The sequence below is a fragment of the Rosa rugosa genome, chromosome 4 (assembly GCF_958449725.1).
Source record: "Rosa rugosa chromosome 4, drRosRugo1.1, whole genome shotgun sequence".
Lineage (NCBI taxonomy): Eukaryota > Viridiplantae > Streptophyta > Magnoliopsida > Rosales > Rosaceae > Rosa > Rosa rugosa.
In genome coordinates this window covers 57189587-57209945 of record NC_084823.1, presented here as the reverse complement: position 1 = coordinate 57209945, position 20359 = coordinate 57189587, and the positions used below count along the sequence as shown (strand labels likewise).

Below are 20359 nucleotides of genomic sequence, written 5' to 3'. Positions count from 1 at the left end.
GTGATGGATCCGATTTAATATAAAGTTAACTGGAACTGGGATTGTGTTTCAAATCATTATTAATGTTGCCAACTTTGTCCTTGTCATCAATTTCTATTTTCGTTCTTTTGAATTAATATCAAATAAGTCCTTTTTTTAGATTGGTTTATTTTTACTAATACGAACTATTCATTTTCTTGATAACTAAGTGTTTGATGCGTGAGAAAAAATATTAGCACTGAAAGTCTAATCGATTCATCTCACTGATCTTAATTATTATTAAAATCGTTTATTTATTTGATACAATTAGATAATCAAATTATCTTCAATATGAAAGATGGGTGGGTGAACGAACAAGCTTAAGAATCGTCCCTTTTGTTTTTGTTGGGTGGCTAGTGTTCATTGCATTTAACCATCTAAAGGTTGTCTTGCTTTAAAAGATACGTCAATGAATCTAGTATATGTTCGATTTGTTTGGTATAAGTAACTTGATATTGTGCATTTATTATTACTCTAAGAGGTTGTACTTGTACCAAAGCTCAGGTCTTGTCCAAAGTAGGAAAGCTGCCGACACCGGAGACCAGAAGAGTCATGGCCCCAGTTCCTGTTGGACATGGTGCTACAATTACTATTTTAGTCAAGACCATCCATCCATTAAAAGCTTCTTTGATGCGCGCATCGTTATGGTTAAGGCCTTAAGGGTACGTACTGGTAATGTGACTCCTACTAGGTCCTCATTTGAGCCCAAAGCATCTTCTTCTAGGCCATGATTCATGGTCTGATGGTCTTAACTCTTATGGGGTCACAAGCAACAAACTTACAGCTACAAATTGGGGGCCATGATTCATGTGAAAAAGTCTTGAGTGCAGAAGTGGCACTCATTGGCGTCACATGAAAAGTCCTGCAGATTATGATTCTCCAATGGACCAATCTTGCTTCTTAATGATCGATCGGGGCTTGAGAATCCCATGCAATCAAGTGATCAAGAGAAGGATTGTAAGACATTATTCCGCGCTTAATTAGACTAATCAGAAAAAGAGACGAGTACAAGACCTATGATAAATACCTTCCTGATTAATCACCCTTGCAAATGAAGCTATCATTGATCATGTTCATGCATGATGCTCAATGATCAATGCACAGATCCTCACTATGGAAGAATGGCAGAATGCCCAAATGGTCCCCTTGAGCAAGTGATAAGATTCCCTTTGTATCACTGGCAAAGATGAAAGACACACTACAGAAGAGACTTTACTTTGCATAACTAAGACTAGTTTATTTGGACCCACGAGCTACTGAGACTACTGAGCTAAGCAAGGATGAATCATTCTATAACAGCCTGCTATGTTGTTAGAAGGGTTACTTTAGAAGGACCCAAAAAAAAAGGGTTACTTTACTTGGTGTCCTAGGTTGTACTATTGGCAGAAGAAGGAATAACACGGGACCAGGCTGTGTATTTGTCTATATCATATTTCACAGGCTGCCCCAATTAGGAGGGAGACAAGCTTCATGAATTGTCAAGCTCAACAAAGCTTGAGCCTCATAGCTCGCTTCATTAGAATCTTCTTCTAATCTAGATTGAAGAATTATTCAAAAATTCGAAGTGTTATGAATGCAGAGTGCAAACAGTAACAAGAGATTATACCTCCTTTGCATCCGCCGTTGGAGAAGTGGCGGGGGCCATGGTCCTCGTGAGGCATGAGGAGTAATAATTTTCTGCCTGATAGTAGCCACCGCAGTGCGATATTCAGTTTCTGATAATGTTTTCCATGTACCGTTGTACTCGTGGAATAGAGGTAAGAAAGCTCGAAATGTCACATTAAACCTGCGAAGTTACAAGGAAATAAGAGAACATATATAACAATTACAAGGGAGACCAGACTTCAAAATAGTGAAGAGAAAACTACAAGAATGATCAAATCAACTACTGAACCAGTTGGTTTACATGGAATTGCAGATCAGCATTGTAATCATTGCTCGATCTGTCACAATGTATTCCCTACAACACATGCAAGCCATCTTCGCAATTGCCGACACCATTCTGAAGTTCATCTGTAAGACTAAGGTGTAAGAGACTACAATATCAACCCTTCCAAATGGCTGTTCTTTTTGTTAGGGAAACAATATATATATTTCTTTTGCTATCAACGAAAGTTCCGATGTATATCCACATGCATAACCAAAATCTTTCATTTAGTTTTGAACCCAAAAGAGTTTCAGACCTAGCTTGAAACTATGACCGGAATCAATTGATCTAACTAGGAGATAAGTCATGGATATAGTCCTCCCACATTTCAGCTGCAATCTAGTCCCGCAACTGTGAAGTAAACTCTAGCTGTTCTGTCTCAAAAGCAATGTCCAAAGCAGAGTGCCTAAACTGCATGATTGGTTCCACATCTAATGGGGTTAACGATTCTCCAATTGGCAGTATGGTGTCCTTTTCAAACATTTTAAAAAGCAAGTCATCTGGATTCTCCCTACCAATAAAATTGTGCAGGGCACATGTTACCACAACCAGCTTGACTTGTGTGTTGCAATGGGTATATATGGAGGAGCCAACAACAATATAGGGAAGCTATGTCTTTAAAGCCCCAGAATACGATCAGATGCATCTCATAATAAAGAGTGTCGTTGATTGACTAGCTCTTTTGAATTCTCAGGATGATAATCACTAGGAAACTCCTTCAAGTAGTAAGGTACACCACGATATGGAGCAATGAAGCCAGGCATATATGTTTGCATACTTGTAATCCACAAGGTAGTATCTACCTGCACAATTACAAATTTTGAACCCAAGATGCTTGTAATATCTTACAGGAGAGACCAAAATATGGACAGTCGAAGATTGTTTCCAATGTTTGACAATCCAATCCGACATTGACTTCTACTGTTTTGAAAAACATGCATATACCAGAAATAGACTTTAACTGGCATGGTATGTAAAAACATTGCAAAGAAAAAGCATTGTGCCACATTAACTGGGTGTTCGATCAAAGTCCAAGTCTGGTTACCAATACCTTCTGTGGTCTGCAAGTTTTTACGTCGATCGTCTAAGTGCGCAAATGAAAGTGGAGGAGCTGTTGCATCACAAGCGTTCTACACTAATTATACTCTTGTGAATCACAATTGAAATAAGAAATTATATGAATCCGCCAGGAAGATGTGTACAGTGATTTATATTACAAAGAGTTTTTTTAACAATGTTAGGACCGTAACATTAATTCACCCGATAAAGAGGAATCCAAAGACTACCCTTACGACTCTTGTCTATAATAACTTGTTAGAATCAACATGGACTTGTCACACATTAACATATAGTAAATTGATAATTAGTTTAATGTCAAATAGTAAATTGATAATTAGTTTAATGACTACAAACTGATAATCAATATTGTAACTTAATGAAAGAGTGTATCAATTCATTAAGCTAAGTAATCCAATTCTTGGTCTGCAAGAAAGACTACAATGATGTGATATATTAAGAATCTAACTAGGAAACCTAAACCGATATGAACTGCTTTAATGAGAAGCTTCTTGAGGTTTAAGTCTCCTATATATATGGATGAATTGGTCCCTGTTGCCACCACGATTATTGCATTAGTTCTGTCCATTAAGAAGCAAGGTTGGTAAGCAACAGAAGGCCATATTCAGTGATCGAGTTTAGAAGCTACAGAAGATGGAATCCATGCCTGTGATTGCTGAAGGTAAGCCTTAATCATTTTGTGATTGTTGTCGAGTTGATGTGCATATGTTGTAAGCATGAATATGATTTTTACATAACCTTCATAAGTTAAAATGGCGGAAATCGAAATCAAACCTTGCACTTTAACGCTCAGTGAGTAGTGACCGACAATAGTAAAAAGACAAATGGCGGAGGCAGAATTGAACCCATACCTGAACTGGGGCTACTGCTGCTTGGGGAGGCAAACGACGTCGTTCGGTAGAGCAAAAGAGAGGGAAATGTGATTTCTGGCGACTCGCGCGAGCCTTTGTTCTTCGGTCCCTCCAGAATTCGTGCTAGTCTCACTCTTTATATGACAAAGGAAAACACCGTCACTCTGTGGGCTTATACCCGACTTCGTTGGCAATTGGAAGAGGCCCAAGTAACCCCCTAAAAGCCCATTCCTTCAATAGGTCAGATAGGATAGTGTCGGGTTTCTACGTTGCGGAGGCCCGAGGGAAGAAGATGAGCTTCTTTTTTTCTTTTCCATAAGGATACTTACGTAAAATAAATAAATAAAAAAGTTACATTGTTACAGAGACGCAAATGAGAGACATATTTCTCCGTATATAGATTAAAGATGAAATCCAAAATATTGATGATCCATGGTTAGAATAGACTCTAACTCACGTCAACGAGAGAAACACATTTGCACCAGCCCACAGTAAAAAAGTGGCTGAATAGTAGTTATTCGGGCGGTTGGGTTTGGCATGACAACGAGTTAATAGTTTTTGAACCATGACAATTAAGCCATATACATACATACATACATACATATATTTTTTCCTCATAAAACCAATTGAGAGAGAGAGAGAGAGATGTATTCCTCCAAGTTTTATTGTGATTGGTGAGTTGGTCCAAATTTGACTCGAAATTAATAAATTTGGCATTGTTTCTTGGTCATATAAAGTTCATGTCAAGAATTACCACTCATTCTCATTGGTGGTATATTTCTATTACGTAATGTAAACAACTCGGACGTATCGTGGTCTAACCACAATTAACATGCCATTCGATAACGTAAGACAAGCATGATGCGGAGAATCAAAACAACTACAATTCAGCTATAAAATTAGAACATAACTGATTTAAAAAATATATATATATATATATATATATATATATATATTAATAATATTATTAAGAGAAAAGGTTTTGTTAACCAAAACTGATTTTTTTACCTTTTCAACCGTCAGAGCTTAAAATATCATGGATAACATTTTATTCATCAAGGACAAAAGTGTCAAAACATAATAAACAAAATAAAAAACTAATTAAAAAAATTTCCTAAAACTACCCACTACTCCCACACCGTAGGCAATTTCTAGTATATTATTAACACACTCTAAATAAGTAAATATCAATCTCCAAGGTCTTTATGTTATGGCCAGCATTTGATTGTTAAAAAAAAAAAAAAAGTGTCAATAACAACTTGCTTAAACCAACGAGGATGAGAATCCTTTCTCCTACAAGATTTGGAATACGTCTTCAATTTGCATAGCTAGCTACTTGGTAAAATAGGAATGTTCCAATTAGGTATGCAAATTGTATTGCATACGTTTTCTCAACGTGTAACACCCTCACCCAAGTATATATTTGGATTGCAACACTTGAAAATTAAAGCCTTGAATTTGGCCATTTGTTTCTTCTTTTTGGACCGACGGCAAGAAAATTACGGATCGGATATACGTAGACAATGACGTAGCAAAATAAACAAAAACAGATTCGAGTCATTCCTTGCAGAAGTGAAATTGCCTAAAATTGTCGTTCTGCAATCAAGAAGCTAGGTCCCCATCTTTTGTCTTCACACACCTCTCCTTTTCTGTAGCTCATATGAAGCTTCATTGATCCACATAAAAACGACAAGTTGAAACAATGGTTTACTCGATCACATTCAACGCCAGAAATTTCTGAGTAACCTTCCATCTGCAACCATGAGTGACTCGAACAAAAACACAGATTCGTTGAACAGATAAAATATCTAAGAATATTTGAAGATTAATTATGAAAATATAAGAACAAATTTGGATAAACATGTGTTTTAATTAAAATGGATAAGTACGTGGTCAATGCCTCATCATTGCCACTTCAAATGTGGATGTTGGCTTTATTCATGGTCCAGCAAGAATCTAATCGCACGCGCAACAGTCCACTTTCTCCTCTTTCTTTCTTTTTTGTTTTTCTACTTTTATTTTTAATCTGTCTACTTTTAAGAAACATTAATTTCAAAAAAAAAAAAAAAAACATTTTATGGCTTTCAACCAAAGAAAAAAGAATATTTGTGACTGTTAAAACCTCTCCAACATTATTGTTTCAGATAATCGTACAATTCGTCTCAAAATCTTAAGGCAAAGCGTATAGAAACTCAAAGTCATTATTTTTGAACAAATGAATAATTTGGAATCCGGCATTCTTTTTGCACACAAAAATTATGAAAAAAGTTGGATTCACCCTATTTAGCAATACCAGATGCCTTTGCATAACTTTATGAACTATGTCTCATACAACCGACTTTTTTTTTTTTTTTTTTGTTATATTTTTTTTTACTCTTACTCACTCTTATATTCGAGGCGAAATGTTGTCTAATTAAACCGCGAATTACAATGTCTGAAAAAAATCTAATGCTATTTCGTGAGGCAATCCACATCGATATAATAAAAGCAAAAAACCTACAACAATAATAGAACGCCCCCGAATTATCAACTCGTTTGCCGGGCAGATTGTCACAAAATATTCCATCTTTTCCTTCAATTACATATGAAAAATATAGATCATTATAGGTACTTGGTGGTACGATTTTTTAACTTGAATTTTCATTCATAATGTGTATTACCATAGAGATATGGGTCCACAATTTTTTTTTTTTATCAATTTACAAATCTTTATCCTTGCATCACGGGATTGGAATTCATCATTTATATGAGAATTAACATCACATATCAAGGGCAAAATCCTAAAATTAAAAAGTTCATAATGATGATTCCTTAAATATACGATCACATTAGTTACAAAATTAATCGGCTAACACTCAAATAATTTAAAACAGCTTTCTCTAAAAAGAAAATTATTATACAATTAATTAGGAAGAGTAAATTTCCTTGTTCCAGAAGAAAAAGGACATTATGTCATTATTTTATGAAAAAAAGAAAAGAAAAGAAAAAAAAAACAAAATAAGAAGGGTCCTAGCCTTAACCGTAGATTTGACAGTACAGGCGCGTGTACAGAAAATAGCTCAATGGAAACGTGGAGGCTTAGGACACCGTCGTATGTGTCTCTTCTTCTATTTTGATTTTGATGAATTCCCTCGTACAGTCGTACACCCCCTGACACGACTTAATAGCACTCCGAGAAATCACATTTTGTTTTATTTTCGGTTTCAGAGTCAGCCTGACGTGCAAAAGGAATCCACTTTATACACACATGTTTGGTTCTTCTCGTTTTTCATGTGATTCCATTTCTATACAAAGCTCACTTTCCTCCTCTTGCTATTGGGTTCTCTCATAAAGTTCCATCAAACTGAGTCAGTTCCTAAGCCAAAACCACTGAGCAGGTCTGGCTGTAATGGCGTTTCATGGTGTTGTTGGGTTTGTGGGATTGGATGACTTGAGCTTGGACCTGGCTTCTTCACTTCTCCGCAGCGGTTACAGAGTTCAAGCATTTGAGGTTTCCCTTTTCGATCTCACTCTATCTTGATCTTTGCTCTATCTATCTGTTGTTATATTTTGTATCATGCTCAGTGTTCTCTCCAGCCTAGCCTTTGGACTTGAACTTGTCAGATTAGTAGTTATGATATTGCAAGTGTAAACTGTACTTGCTTCACTGTTTTGAAATGACATTGTCGAATTAAGACCATTTGGCCTGGGTGGGTGGTGGAGCCACCATGCCCACCTGGTTGAACCCCAATCCAATCATACATTCATTGATCCTCAGCTCTCTTGGATATGGGGCCTCAATTTGGGTCTTCACTGTCTTTTATAATTTCGGTTTTGAAACTAAAAAAAAAAAGTTTCTCATGGTTTTGGTTAATGTTTAAGCTAATCAGTTGTCTGGAGATTTATCGATGTATTAAGAACAAGAAGAGTGTCCTTTGGTAAAGTTATAAAATTTATCAAAAAGCTATAGTTTTAATCTTTACATTGATTATTGATGCATTTGAGATGGATGACATCTTTGATCTCAATGCCACTAGGGAGTGATCTAATGAACCTAATTTGAGATTTCATCCTTGAAATTCATAATGTGAATATGGATTCTTCACTCCTTTGGCCAAACCATTGTGTGTGAAAGTGAAATATGCAGCATAATCATACTAACAAATTATGAGGCGTTTAATTGCTCTTTATTAGTTTATTTAGAGAAATGATTAAGCCAAAAACATATATGATACGACTTCATATGTGAATGAAGAAATATCTATAAGCCCTGCACATAAACCTAAAATGATGTGTCATTTTTCTCTCTATGTATAGACATGGTAATAATCTCCTTCATTTTTTTTGTTCGCGTAATTTTTCTCTCTAAAAACAAGAATTTCCTATGTGGAGGGTTGTCATTTCTAATGCAGTTGTTTCATCTGTAGACATATGAACCTTTGATAAATGAGCTTTTGAAGCTAGGGGGAACAAGATGTAGCAGCCCAAAGGAGGCAGGAAAAGGTAAAGCGATGTCCTGACTCTTATCTGATCTGAGTCATTAAGCTGTCTAGTAGTAATCTTCATTTCTAATATTCATTTACTTTTTCTGGTTCAATATGATCATTCTTAGGGTTGACACTCTAATCTTACTTACAAAAGGCTTGGGACACTGATATTCCTATTTCTCTGTCTGTCTCTTCTATGGCTTGCAGATGTTTCAGCTTTGGTTCTGTTAACTTCTCAGGCAGATCAAATTAATGATGCAACGTCAGGTAATGAGGCTGCTTTTAAAGTTCTTTCCAAAGCTTATATCCCGTATCATCTCTTTTTCCTTGTTTACTTTATTGATATACTGATACTTAACTGCATGGGAATGCAGGATTGCAGAACGATACTGTTCTCATTTTTAATTCAACAATGTTACCGTTGTACATTAAGAATTTGCAGACGTGTTTCACAGGTAATTTGTTTCTAACAGCTATCAACTTGAGTACTTTCAAGATACAGCATACAAGCATCGATTTTTTTTTAATATATAATATCTATTTTGAAATTTGAGTTGATGTTGACCATTTTATTTTTCTTGCAGCTGATTATAAGCCAGCTTATGTTGTAGATGTATATGCCATGAAGGCAGTATCTGATAGTTTAAATGGAAAAATCATGGTAAAATTATTTGCTTTCTTATCTTCCCTGACTTCTTGTAGAGGTGGTTGTGAAGGTTCTCTTCTTCTCAGCCGCTCTAATAATTTAGTCTATTTTGAGTAGATTGCTCACATTTTTTTTCCCTTGACTCCTTAGATTGCTTCTTCAGGAAGTTCAAATGCCATTTTAAAGGCACGACCAGTTCTCTCTGGTAATTATTCAATCAATAAACTACAATTTTCACATTGGAATGTATTTTTGATAAGCATTGTCATTTGTCAAGCGTCTTTATATCATTTCTCAGTCAACTTACTTTCTTTTGATTACAGCAATGTGTGAAAAGCTTTATGTTTTTGAGGGTGAAGTTGGTGCTGGAAGGTAATGTATTCTCTTGATCTTGAGAACCTTTTTATATAGTTGAGAATGCATATAGACTCAAGTTTTCTATATAAGTGGATATGGTACATGTTACTTGTTCTTAATGTGTCATTTGAAGGGATAATTTCTCAATTAATGTGTGAGAGTTCTAGGTCATGCTCAAATATATGTTTCTCATAATCTATATTGTAGTGCAGCAAAATTAAGATGGTTAAGGAACTGCTTGAGGGTATTCATCTTGTTGCATCTTTGGAAGCTATTTCTCTTGGTACCAAAGCTGGTATTCATCCGTGGATAATCTATGATATCATATCTAATGCGGCCGGAAACTCATGGTGTGTGCTTATGCATTAATGTTGTATCTGTATTACATTAATGACTGTGTTTTATGTCAAAAGTCAAAGTTAAAGCACAACTGAGGATATATTTTGTAGTTAAATCCCATACAGTAATGTAACTGACTAGAATAAGTAAGATTCTTAATTTTATTTTTTCTGAACTCCTGTCTATAAGAATTCAGTTTGAGATAAAATAGACCATTTTATATGTAGTGCATAGTTGACGACATCAGATTTAGGTTTATGAGAATATTTATGAAAATATATCAGTTTCTAGTGGTTTTGAATTTTCTTTAAAAGAGATTGACAAAATTTATCCAGAAGTTCGACAATAACCCAGACTTTTCTTGAGCATGTAATTGCATAGTCTTCCATTGATTGGGATTAGATTGTATGAGAGCAAACTCGTAAGTTTACTTTAACAGTAGGGAATAGAACACAGGAAATCGATGTGCCGGAGCAATTTTTTTTCATCCACTAATGAGATACTTATTATGTCTAATGTATGTTTTCTTCATTTCATATGTTACCATAAGTTTAAGCATTTATTATTGATTTAATTGATCACTTCTGATTGCAGGGTTTTTAAGAACCAGGTGCCCCAGCTGTTAAAGCACTCAAAGGGTGCTCCTAAAGATCATTTACGCGACACTCTGGTTCAAAAATTGGTAAGATTTACTGCAATTATATGTATATTGAGATTTGGGTGTCCTTTTTTTTTTTTTTGCCCTAATGATAGCAGATCACTAAGTAAAGATGAGTTTATGTTTTCATGCATGATTAGATTATACTCATTGGTATTCTTTAAGTACGCAAAATACTAAAAAATGATGTAGGTTTGCTTAGCAGCACTGGATTGACATTTAAATCAAGCTTAACTGAACTCTTATCTAAATTGTGGTAATGTAGAAGCTGTTACTGAAGCAATCATTATGAATTCAAGATATACAGAATGAAAGTAGGAAGAGAAGTAGGAATAAAATGTGTGAAATAGAACTAAAAAAAATCCTGACTTAGCTGTAACTTAAGAACTGTTGGTGCCAGAATCAGTTTACATATTACTTTGTTGTATAGGGTTGGGCTTGAATGAATGTAGCTTTCATTGTAGTCTTTGTCTTGGTGCTTTGATTATGTCTTCTCGTAATATAAGTCCAATATAAATTTTCCATATTGTAGGGGGTTATATTGAATCTTGCCAAATCGCTTACTTTCCCTCTGCCACTTTTAGCAGTAGCTCACCAACAACTTATTCTTGGTACGTGTACACAAATCACTTATAAAACTATCAAACTACTTGCTATTGTTTGATGTTTGGAACTGACCAGCTTTGTTCTATATACTTCCTAATACATTTCCTTTTTCAGGGTCTTCAGATGGTAACACAGATGATCAAGATGCCACATTGATTAAGGTTGGTCAATGTTTTAGCTAAAGTAAATGTGATTACCTCTGGTCTGAGTTAATTCCATGTCACATTAATTTATTTTAAGATATGTATTTCATATATTAACTTCTGCTTGTTATCTCTCATTTGTATACTGTCACTGGTCTACAGGTTTGGGAAAAGAAACTTGGAGTAAAAATTTCGGATGCAGCAAATGCTGAGACTTACATCCCTGAGCAATTGGCGAGCCATATTGTTGCTAAATCAGATATGGTGAAGCGGATTGGATTCATTGGTCTTGGAGCAATGGGATTCGGCATGGCAACTCAACTTCTAAAATCAAACTTTTGTGTTCTTGGTTATGATGTAATTCCTCGTTAGATTTTCAATAATCAATTGATATAGAATGGAATCAAAACAAAAGCTCACCAATATAGTCACTCTTTTAGTCATTCACTGTACGTGTGTTTGGTTTCTTTCTCCTTCACTAGAACTAATCTATTTTTTTGTGTCTTTTGGGATGCAGGTATATAAACCAACACTAACGCGATTTTCCAATGCTGGTGGCTTGATTGGAAGCTCTCCAGCAGAAGTATGTAAAGGTAATTGGAAGCTTATTCAATTTATAGAATTAGAAAGCAGTAAATTATTTAACAGTTATTCAACGAAGCAGTATTCACTTTTGGTTTTTTTTTTTGGCAATAACAAAATTAGTTTCAGGAATCCCCCTCTTTTTTAATGATGAAAGCGGACCTTTTTGTGTGTGTAAACTAAATTAAGGAATTAATCTATTTTTACCTGATGCCTTTTCTCTCATAGATGTTGATGTTCTGGTAATAATGGTCACAAATGAAGCTCAAGCTGAGAGCGCTTTATTTGGAGATTTTGGTGCTATTTCAGGTACCAAATTCTACTCAGCATTCCTACTCCCTTTTATATCAACACTGACCCCATATTCCTGTGTCTTATAGCACTTCCATCTGGAGCTTCTATTATCCTTTCATCCACTGTTTCTCCTGGATTTGTGAGCCGACTAGATCAACGCTTACAAAGTATGTCGTATGTGCCATATCACACCATGTCACCGTGCTTTACTTTGCAGTTGAAATCATAGTATTCATTCTGCAAATGTTATTGTTATAGATGAAGGAAAGGATCTGAAGTTGGTGGATGCTCCTGTTTCTGGTGGTGTTGTGAGAGCCGGCAATGGGACACTTACGGTTTGCAAAAACAACCATTTTTAAATAGTTATTTTATACCAACATTTTGCATAAATATTGGTTACCAATCTTCGAACCTATGTGTCTTTCTCAGATCATGGCATCTGGCACAGATGAAGCTCTTAAGAGTACTGGTTCAGTCCTCTCAGGTAGTAAGCATGTACGATAATGTTCAGGGTGTAGGGCTCTTTTACAGAACTTTGTGGCTGATACTTGGCTTTCACTATGAACAGCATTAAGCGAGAAGCTTTATATTATCAAAGGAGGCTGTGGAGCTGGAAGGTACTCCTGGGTTGATGTTTGTTGTATTATTATTGTTTATGTATATGATTATGTCTATGTTCTTCAATTATGATTCATATTGTTCTGATTTCCTAGTATCATTACTTTTTTCCCTACATATTGTTTTCTGTAGTGGTGTAAAGATGGTTAATCAATTGCTAGCTGGAGTCCATATAGCATCGGGAGCTGAGGCAATGGCGTTTGGAGCTCGGTTGGGTCTTAATACAAGGATGTTATTTGATTTCATCACAAATAGTGAGGGATCATCCTGGTAACTATCTTTCTTGTTCTAGTTCTCAATTCCATCCAAGACCCAAATTGGATTTTTTTTTCTTTTCAAGTTCAATTAACCTTGTACTAGCAATCCCTGTGCAGGATGTTTGAAAATCGTGTTCCACACATGCTGGACAATGATTATACACCACTTTCTGCGCTTGATATCTTTGTGAAAGATTTGGTCAGACTGACTTGCACCCTGTGCAGTGTTTTCAATAGAAACAGCGTATAATTACAATAATTGGTGATTATCAGGTTACCATAATCATATGCTAATCATGTACAGGGAATTGTTACTCACGAATGTTCAATTCGAAAGGTTCCACTTCATGTATCGACTATTGCTCATCAACTATTCCTATCAGGTTCTTTCTCCTGAAAATACAGTCTCATGACTCTCATATTTTCCTAGCCAACCTATTTACGAATTAGTAGGTTGCCTCACATTCACTTTCTCAATTAGTGGAGAGAAGATGCATGACTTATTGTTAATAGGCATGTGGCAAAGCACATTTCTTCTTGTTAGCTTAATAATGTGTCATAAATATGTGCTATACAAACTATAAAACTTTTAATGGGATAGGATAGTATAAACTAGTGTTTATACTTGCAAAAGATATTGGAAATTCGGTAGACAATTGTCAGGTGATAAATATAACACTGAAATATGTAATAGGAACCAGAAATACATACTAGTAACTATGTAAGAAAAGAGTTCTGTTATTTTTAAGTTGTTAGCATGCTCATGGAAACTAATACTTGATATAACTGTCTGGCAGGCTCTGCTGCAGGCTGGGGTCGACAAGATGATGCTGGTGTGGTTAAGGTACGGGCAAGTTTTAATGGTTTTCTCTTTTAGCTGAGGGAGATAGTTTACTGGTTACAGAGAATAATTACAAAATTCATGTACCAATCCAAAATAATTTCATAGATGATAATTCGCTATTAGATTCAATTAACTGGATTCATAAAGACTTACGATGATATCAGAGTGCTAAACCAAACCTCAGCACTGAAATGAAATTCCTCAGTATCTGACCCTTGTTTTCGAAAAGCTTTCTTACACAATCAATACCGTGAAACAACTTTTCTCAGAATCCAGATTTATGGATAACGACATAGAGATTCACCACAACTTATTACCTGTTACCAGTTCATAATGTGTAAAATATATTATCAAAATTGAGTAGTGAAACTTATCATTTGAATTCATTTCCTGTCCTTATCATGCATTTAGTATGCACAGTGTAGTCCATTCTGAGAACAGTTGGAAGTTGGAACATGGCTGTTGCATTTTTTCCCCTCAACTAGAACTTTTGTTTGTTTGTAGGTTTATGAGACACTCACAGGCGTTAAGGTAGAAGGAAAACTTCCGGCTGTTAAGAAAGACTTTGTATTGCAATCTCTCCCAGCTGAATGGCCATTAGATCCCATAGGTGAAATACAGAAACTAAATCAGGACACATCAAAGACTTTGGTTGTTCTTGATGATGATCCGACTGGAACTCAAACTGTGCATGATATTGAGGTCTTAACTGAATGGTGAGTGTCTTTAATTGTCTAATATGTAACTCTAATTACACTGCCATTCTGAAGAAAATAAAAAGAAATAAAATAAATATGGGCTAGGCACTACTGATAATGGATCATATATTCTATATGGTACTCTAAAGTGTAATTGCTGCAGAGTTTGTATAAATGTTGCTTTTCTTTGCTACACATATTACATTATGTGATGGAAACCATCAGTACCTGTAACCAATATATCATAAACCGAGCAGACATTCAGGAGTTGTTATGAACTGTTCATTGGTTTTTTGCAGGACTGTTGAATCACTAATTGAGCAGTTCAGAAAAAGCCCGAAATGCTTTTTCATTTTGACCAACTCCAGGGCAATGAGCTCTGACAAGGTAAGGGTTTTGTGCAATTATAAAAGAAGAAGAAAAAATCCTTCTTACTCCAAGGAATGTATTTTGTATACATTTTTCCTTTCACTGTTTCAACAATTGATGTTGTTTTACAGGCCACCACATTAATCAAAGACATCTGCACAAACTTGCATACTGCAGCCAAATCAGTTCAGGACGCTGATTATACTGTAGTTTTGAGAGGTGATTCGACTTTGCGTGGTCATTTCCCAGAGGCAAGTGATGTAACTATATTTAAGTATTTACATTAGAGTCACTCAACACTATAGAGACTTGTCATTTAATGAATGAGGATACTATGTGTGTTTAGGAAGCTGATGCTGCTGTTTCAGTATTGGGTGAGATGGATGCATGGATCATCTGCCCCTTTTTTCTTCAAGGCGGGCGTTATACCATCGGAGATATACATTATGTGGCTGATACTGATCAGTAATATTCATTCTTTTTGCTTTAGGAAATTCTTAACAATGAATTAATCCTGTATCTTAACATCTGTCATGGTTCATGGATCTTTAGGCTTATCCCTGCAGCAGATACAGGATTTGCTAAAGATGCTGCTTTTGGCTACAAATCTTCGAATCTTCGCGAGGTCTGTTTATGCTATCTGCTTAAATTTCATGGCTTTAATATCCATATTACCCAAGTATGTTAGTTTGAATTGTGAATTGCAATTTCTTTGAAGTGGGTTGAGGAGAAAACAGCTGGTCGCATACCAGCCAGCAGTGTTGCATCCATTTCTATTCAACTGCTGAGAGAAGGTGGGCCAGATGCTGTTTGTGAGCATCTTTGCAGTTTGCAGAAGGTACAGGCTACGGATTACCACACAAAATCGTGCAATCTTTCACTCCCCCATGCATGCAAAATAAATGACTATCTTGTACATGGCTTGACATAAATCAGGTGGATTTACATGTGGATATGGCAGTCTTATTGCTTTTATTAGCTTGGGACATAGATACATACTGCCATACTGTTGGGGAACATCTGAAATTGGGTTTCTTTTTGTTATAGAAATGGTAGCTTCTGTAATATGGTAACTGACTTCATGTGAAACAAGTGTGTGATTACACAAGGATCAGATGAAGTGATCCTGTGATAGATGAAGTTGATGGTAGAGAATAGCTTGTTTTGCTTTTCTATGCCTGCAACTGGTGGTTCCAAAATCATGAAATTATATTGGTTTACATAAGAAACAAAGAGTCCATTCATGACCAGAGAAGTAACTGTTGATAGGAACATCTGCATAAGGATGAGAAATTGGTAGGATCAGGAAGAGAAAGTAGACAAACTAAGAAGGGGAGTCTTCCTGTATAAAATAAAAAAATATCAAAAGTTTCTGTCAACTGGTGGAGTTTTCTTTTTGGATTAGTGGCATTTATGCCTGCGTTACATCCTATTATTCTAATTTTCACATGGAACAGGGATCAACATGCATAGTTAATGCTGCTAGCGAAAGAGATATGGCTGTTTTTGCAGCTGGAATGATCAAGGCACGTCTCTTCTATACTTATTTATTTATCCATTTTTCAAATTTCCTCTGGTATATTTTGATCAAGTTGTTGAGATGTCTGCTTATGTCTTTGTGTGTGATGCGACAGGCAGAACTGAAAGGCAAGCAATTCTTATGCCGCACTGCTGCTAGTTTTGTTTCTGCAAGGATTGGAATTATTCCCAAAGCTCCAATTTTGCCCAAGGATCTAGGAATAAACAAGGAACGGAATGGTGGTCTCATAGTTGTTGGATCATATGTTGCAAAGACGACAAAACAGGTTGAACTGAAGTCTAGATCAGTGGATAATGTATCACATCCTATCCCCTTTTCTAATTTCAGCTCATGGCTCACTCTTATAATTCTTAGGTAGAAGAGCTTAAGTTACAATGTGGCCAGATTCTGAGAAGCATTGAGGTGAGCAGACAGAATCTCTGTCTCTTGAATTTATTTAGTTGATGTTGATTCCAAGCACACTGTACTACATTTTATGACCTATTAAAGAGAAAAATACACAAGAATTGTGTGTACATTTATATGTGTGTGTGTGTGTGTATTCTTATACGAATATATATAATATATATATTGTATATAATAATTGAAGCTGAAATAAGAGCTTGGAAACAACTTGCTTACAACTTTTTCTTCGTTGGATGCTGATTCGATTTTGTCTAGTCAACTCCAAGTTTGACCTGTTCATATCCCAAGTCCACGTAATATGTAACTTTATTTTAGCATGAGGGATCTGAATATGCCTTCTTCATCATAATCAGGTTTCGGTTGCTAAAGTTGCAATGAGGTCTGCAGAAGAGAGGGAGGAGGAAATCAGTACAGCAGCTGAGATGGCTGATATTTTTCTTGCAGCTCAGAATGACACACTAATAGTAACCAGTCGGGAGCTTATTACCGGCAAAAGTTAGTTTCCTGTTACTTTTATTTAAAGAAATATATTAATGTACCCTGTTTGCAAGAATTCTGAAAAAGGAGAAGAGCATGATATCTACAAGAACCAAAAAAGAGCTTGCTCTGCTGTTTTGTATATCAATTTTCCAAAAGAAGAAAACACATAATTTTTTTCCTTTTCTTTCAGACAACATTGGTTAATAGTAACTGCTCATTGCCTCCATTAGTAAGAGTCATTGTGATGGACTGTCTGTCCATCCCTCTTGTGGATCTTTTTTGTTAAAGTTATATTTCCTATTTCATTGTCAGAATAAATAAATGGAAAAGTTTGGTAAAGTATTTTGTCTATATAAGAAAAATGTTCTGTATGTATTCTGTCCTGAAATGGCAACTAATTGCTCATTGTGCAGGTCCCTCTGAGAGTTTGGAAATCAACTTCAAAGTTAGCTCTGCACTGGTGGAAATAGTTAGGCGAATAACTAAAAGACCTCGTTACATCCTTGCAAAGGTACTTTGCACTTTCAAATGACACCATGCTCTTTCCTTATCTTGTTTTTTTTTTTTTGGTTATGAAAGTTATTCATTAATTTGTACTTTTATTTCTTATTATTATTTGTTTATTCCTGTGTATCTGTCAATTTATCACAACATCTTGCATTGTATACAACTATGGGTAATGAAGTTTTAGTAACGGTCACTATTTATCTGGATCTTGTATGCTCATGCTGAAGTTATTTCCCCTTCTAGGGTGGAATCACATCTTCTGACCTTGCTACTAAAGCCCTTGAAGCAAAATGTGCTAAAATAGTGGGACAAGCCTTGCCTGGTGTTCCCTTATGGCAGTTGGGTCCTGAAAGTAGGCATCTGGGAGTTCCATACATTGTTTTTCCCGGTGAGTAGCAGGGTCACATGCACATTCTAACAGTTAATAGTTTTTGGGAATCAAGGTAAACCAAAACAACTAAACATATTGATATGGGGCTTCCTCCCTTCTTCATTCTTAGGTAATGTTGGTGACAGTGGAGCATTGGCCGAGCTAGTGAAATCCTGGGCTCGTCCAATCAGATTTTCAACGAAAGAGCTTCTTCTGGTAAGGGCCATTAATTTGATGTTCATACATTTTTTTTTTTTTTTTCACGTACTAACAATTTCATCTGTGTAAAGAACGCAGAAAAGGGTGGATATGCTGTTGGAGCATTCAATGTTTATAATTTAGAAGGAGTAGAGGCAGTTGTTGCTGCAGCGGAGGAACAACAGAGTCCTGCCATATTACAGGTTAGAAGCAGTAGAACATCTCATATTACGTGACTATTTTTCTGAATTGTGCTCTTTTCAAGTGTGAGTTTCAAACGTAAGCTTGTCTATAAAAGCTACTTCCAAGTTCTGCATTAACATTACCTGACGATATATATATGCTAATTTCAAGTTCTAGATCCTAATAGAACTGCAGATCTTTAGTGACTTTAAGATCCCAAAAAAATAAGAATACCAATGCACTTGGTTCAATCTTTTTAAACATGCAACATAGTTAGAAATTCTCAATATATTTGCTGCATGAGGTGATTTCACAATTACACATATCTTCAGGGAAACAAAGCAGCATCCAATATATTTATGCTAATTCCATTCATGTAGTCTTTCTTACATGTATAACTGCATCATAGATTTAATCAATATTCAATAACTTATTGATTGTGATTGACTATCTAGATCCATCCCGGTGCCTTGAAGCAAGGAGGCATGCCGTTGATTGCTTGTTGCATCTCTGCTGCTGAACAAGCCAGTGTAAGTCACTTGAACTGTTGAACAACTGTAGTTTGCGACTTTTTGTTAATGACAAGATAATGTACATATAACGGCAGGTACCCATAACTGTACACTTTGATCATGGAACTTCAAAGCAAGATCTGGTGACAGCTCTTGAGTTGGTAAGTTGACTTCTACCATTTGATGTCGTGTTCCATCACTTTCTAGTCAGAATGTAATCTGTTTATCATTGGCCAATGCTAATCTTGATTCTTGACTTTGACATTGCCAGGGATTTGATTCTGTCATGGTAGATGGTTCACATCTTTCCTTTACAGAAAATGTTTCGTACACTAGGTTCATAACATTCTTGGCTCACTCAAAAGGCTTGCTAGTAGAAGCTGAACTAGGGAGATTGTCAGGGACAGAAGATGATTTGACTGTTGAAGATTATGAAGCAAGGCTGACCGATGTTAAGCAGGTTATTTTTTCTTTCTAACAGTTTTAAGACCAGCTTTCCATTTTATGTTAGACATGTCCAAATTCATCAGAAGGCCTCACAAATTTCAGGCTCAAGAGTTCATCGATGAAACTGGTATAGATGCTTTGGCAGTGTGTATCGGAAATGTCCATGGTAAATACCCTGCAAGTGGCCCAAATCTGAGACTCGACTTGCTTAAGGTAAACTACAGTTACTTGTTATACAGTGTTGTTCTGAATGTGCATCAACTCCAATATGCTATCCCCTCTCCAGAACCACACAATATTTCTTCATTATCTAGGTTACTGACTTTACTTCCACGTTAGGAATTGCACGCGTTGAGTTCAAAGAAAGGAGTCTTTCTGGTGCTTCATGGAGCTTCTGGTGTGCCCAAGGAACTTGTAAAGGTATAATGTCTTTATGTAACAAGGCCCTCAAAGATGTTTCCTCTGTAATGCGTTCTGATGTTTACAGACATTATGTTGTTACTCCTTGAACAGGGATGCATAGAGCTAGGTGTGAGAAAGTTCAATGTAAATACCGAGGTACGGAAAGCTTATATGGATTCCCTTAGCAACTCAAAGAAAGATCTGGTCCATGTTATGGAGTCAGCGAAACTAGCCATGAAAGCAGTGATTGCAGAGAAGATGATTCTATTTGGCTCAGCAGGAAAGGCATGATGGTCTGTGCATTCTTATATGTGATTTGTGAAATATATGTATGATGTATTACATATGAGCATCTACTCACATGTTCCCAACAATTGGAAATTGGAAATTGGAAATTGGAAATTGGAAATTGGAAATTGGAATTGGGGTGCAAAAATAACAGAATCAATTCAAGTCCATGAATAAAAGTAGAGCCTTTTCATTTCTCCTAGTTTAGCTCATGTTGATAATGATTTGGCCTAACCTATGCTCAATCTGAAAATCTTCTGCATTTCCTCTCGGCTTT

The 20359-nt window shown here is 36.0% G+C and overlaps 1 protein-coding gene across 2 annotated transcripts; it reads left to right on the top strand.

Annotated features, from left to right (window-relative positions):
• Positions 1-7047: 7047 nt before the first annotated feature.
• On the top strand, positions 7048-20281 carry LOC133742277 (uncharacterized). 2 transcript variants are annotated; one of them, XM_062169950.1, is made up of 42 exons: positions 7048-7363; positions 8280-8355; positions 8547-8606; positions 8714-8794; positions 8924-9000; positions 9136-9190; positions 9309-9357; positions 9555-9692; positions 10276-10363; positions 10872-10950; positions 11060-11106; positions 11251-11445; positions 11606-11681; positions 11899-11979; positions 12051-12131; positions 12223-12299; positions 12394-12448; positions 12533-12581; positions 12715-12852; positions 12957-13038; positions 13144-13222; positions 13637-13683; positions 14188-14399; positions 14681-14768; positions 14882-15005; positions 15101-15215; positions 15303-15375; positions 15469-15588; positions 16208-16280; positions 16389-16555; positions 16645-16692; positions 17049-17190; positions 17589-17686; positions 17926-18070; positions 18183-18268; positions 18343-18453; positions 18889-18963; positions 19041-19106; positions 19217-19405; positions 19495-19605; positions 19732-19812; positions 19906-20281. In XM_062169950.1, the coding sequence occupies exons 1-42, from the start codon at positions 7262-7264 to the stop codon at positions 20083-20085; spliced, it is 4116 nt and encodes a 1371-aa protein (XP_062025934.1). In that variant the 5' UTR covers positions 7048-7261; the 3' UTR covers positions 20086-20281. The 2 variants fall into 2 exon arrangements, with proteins under 2 accessions (XP_062025934.1, XP_062025933.1); XM_062169949.1 differs by having other exon boundaries at positions 7049-7363; positions 14882-15001; positions 15097-15215.
• The last annotated feature ends 78 nt before the right edge of the window (positions 20282-20359 follow it).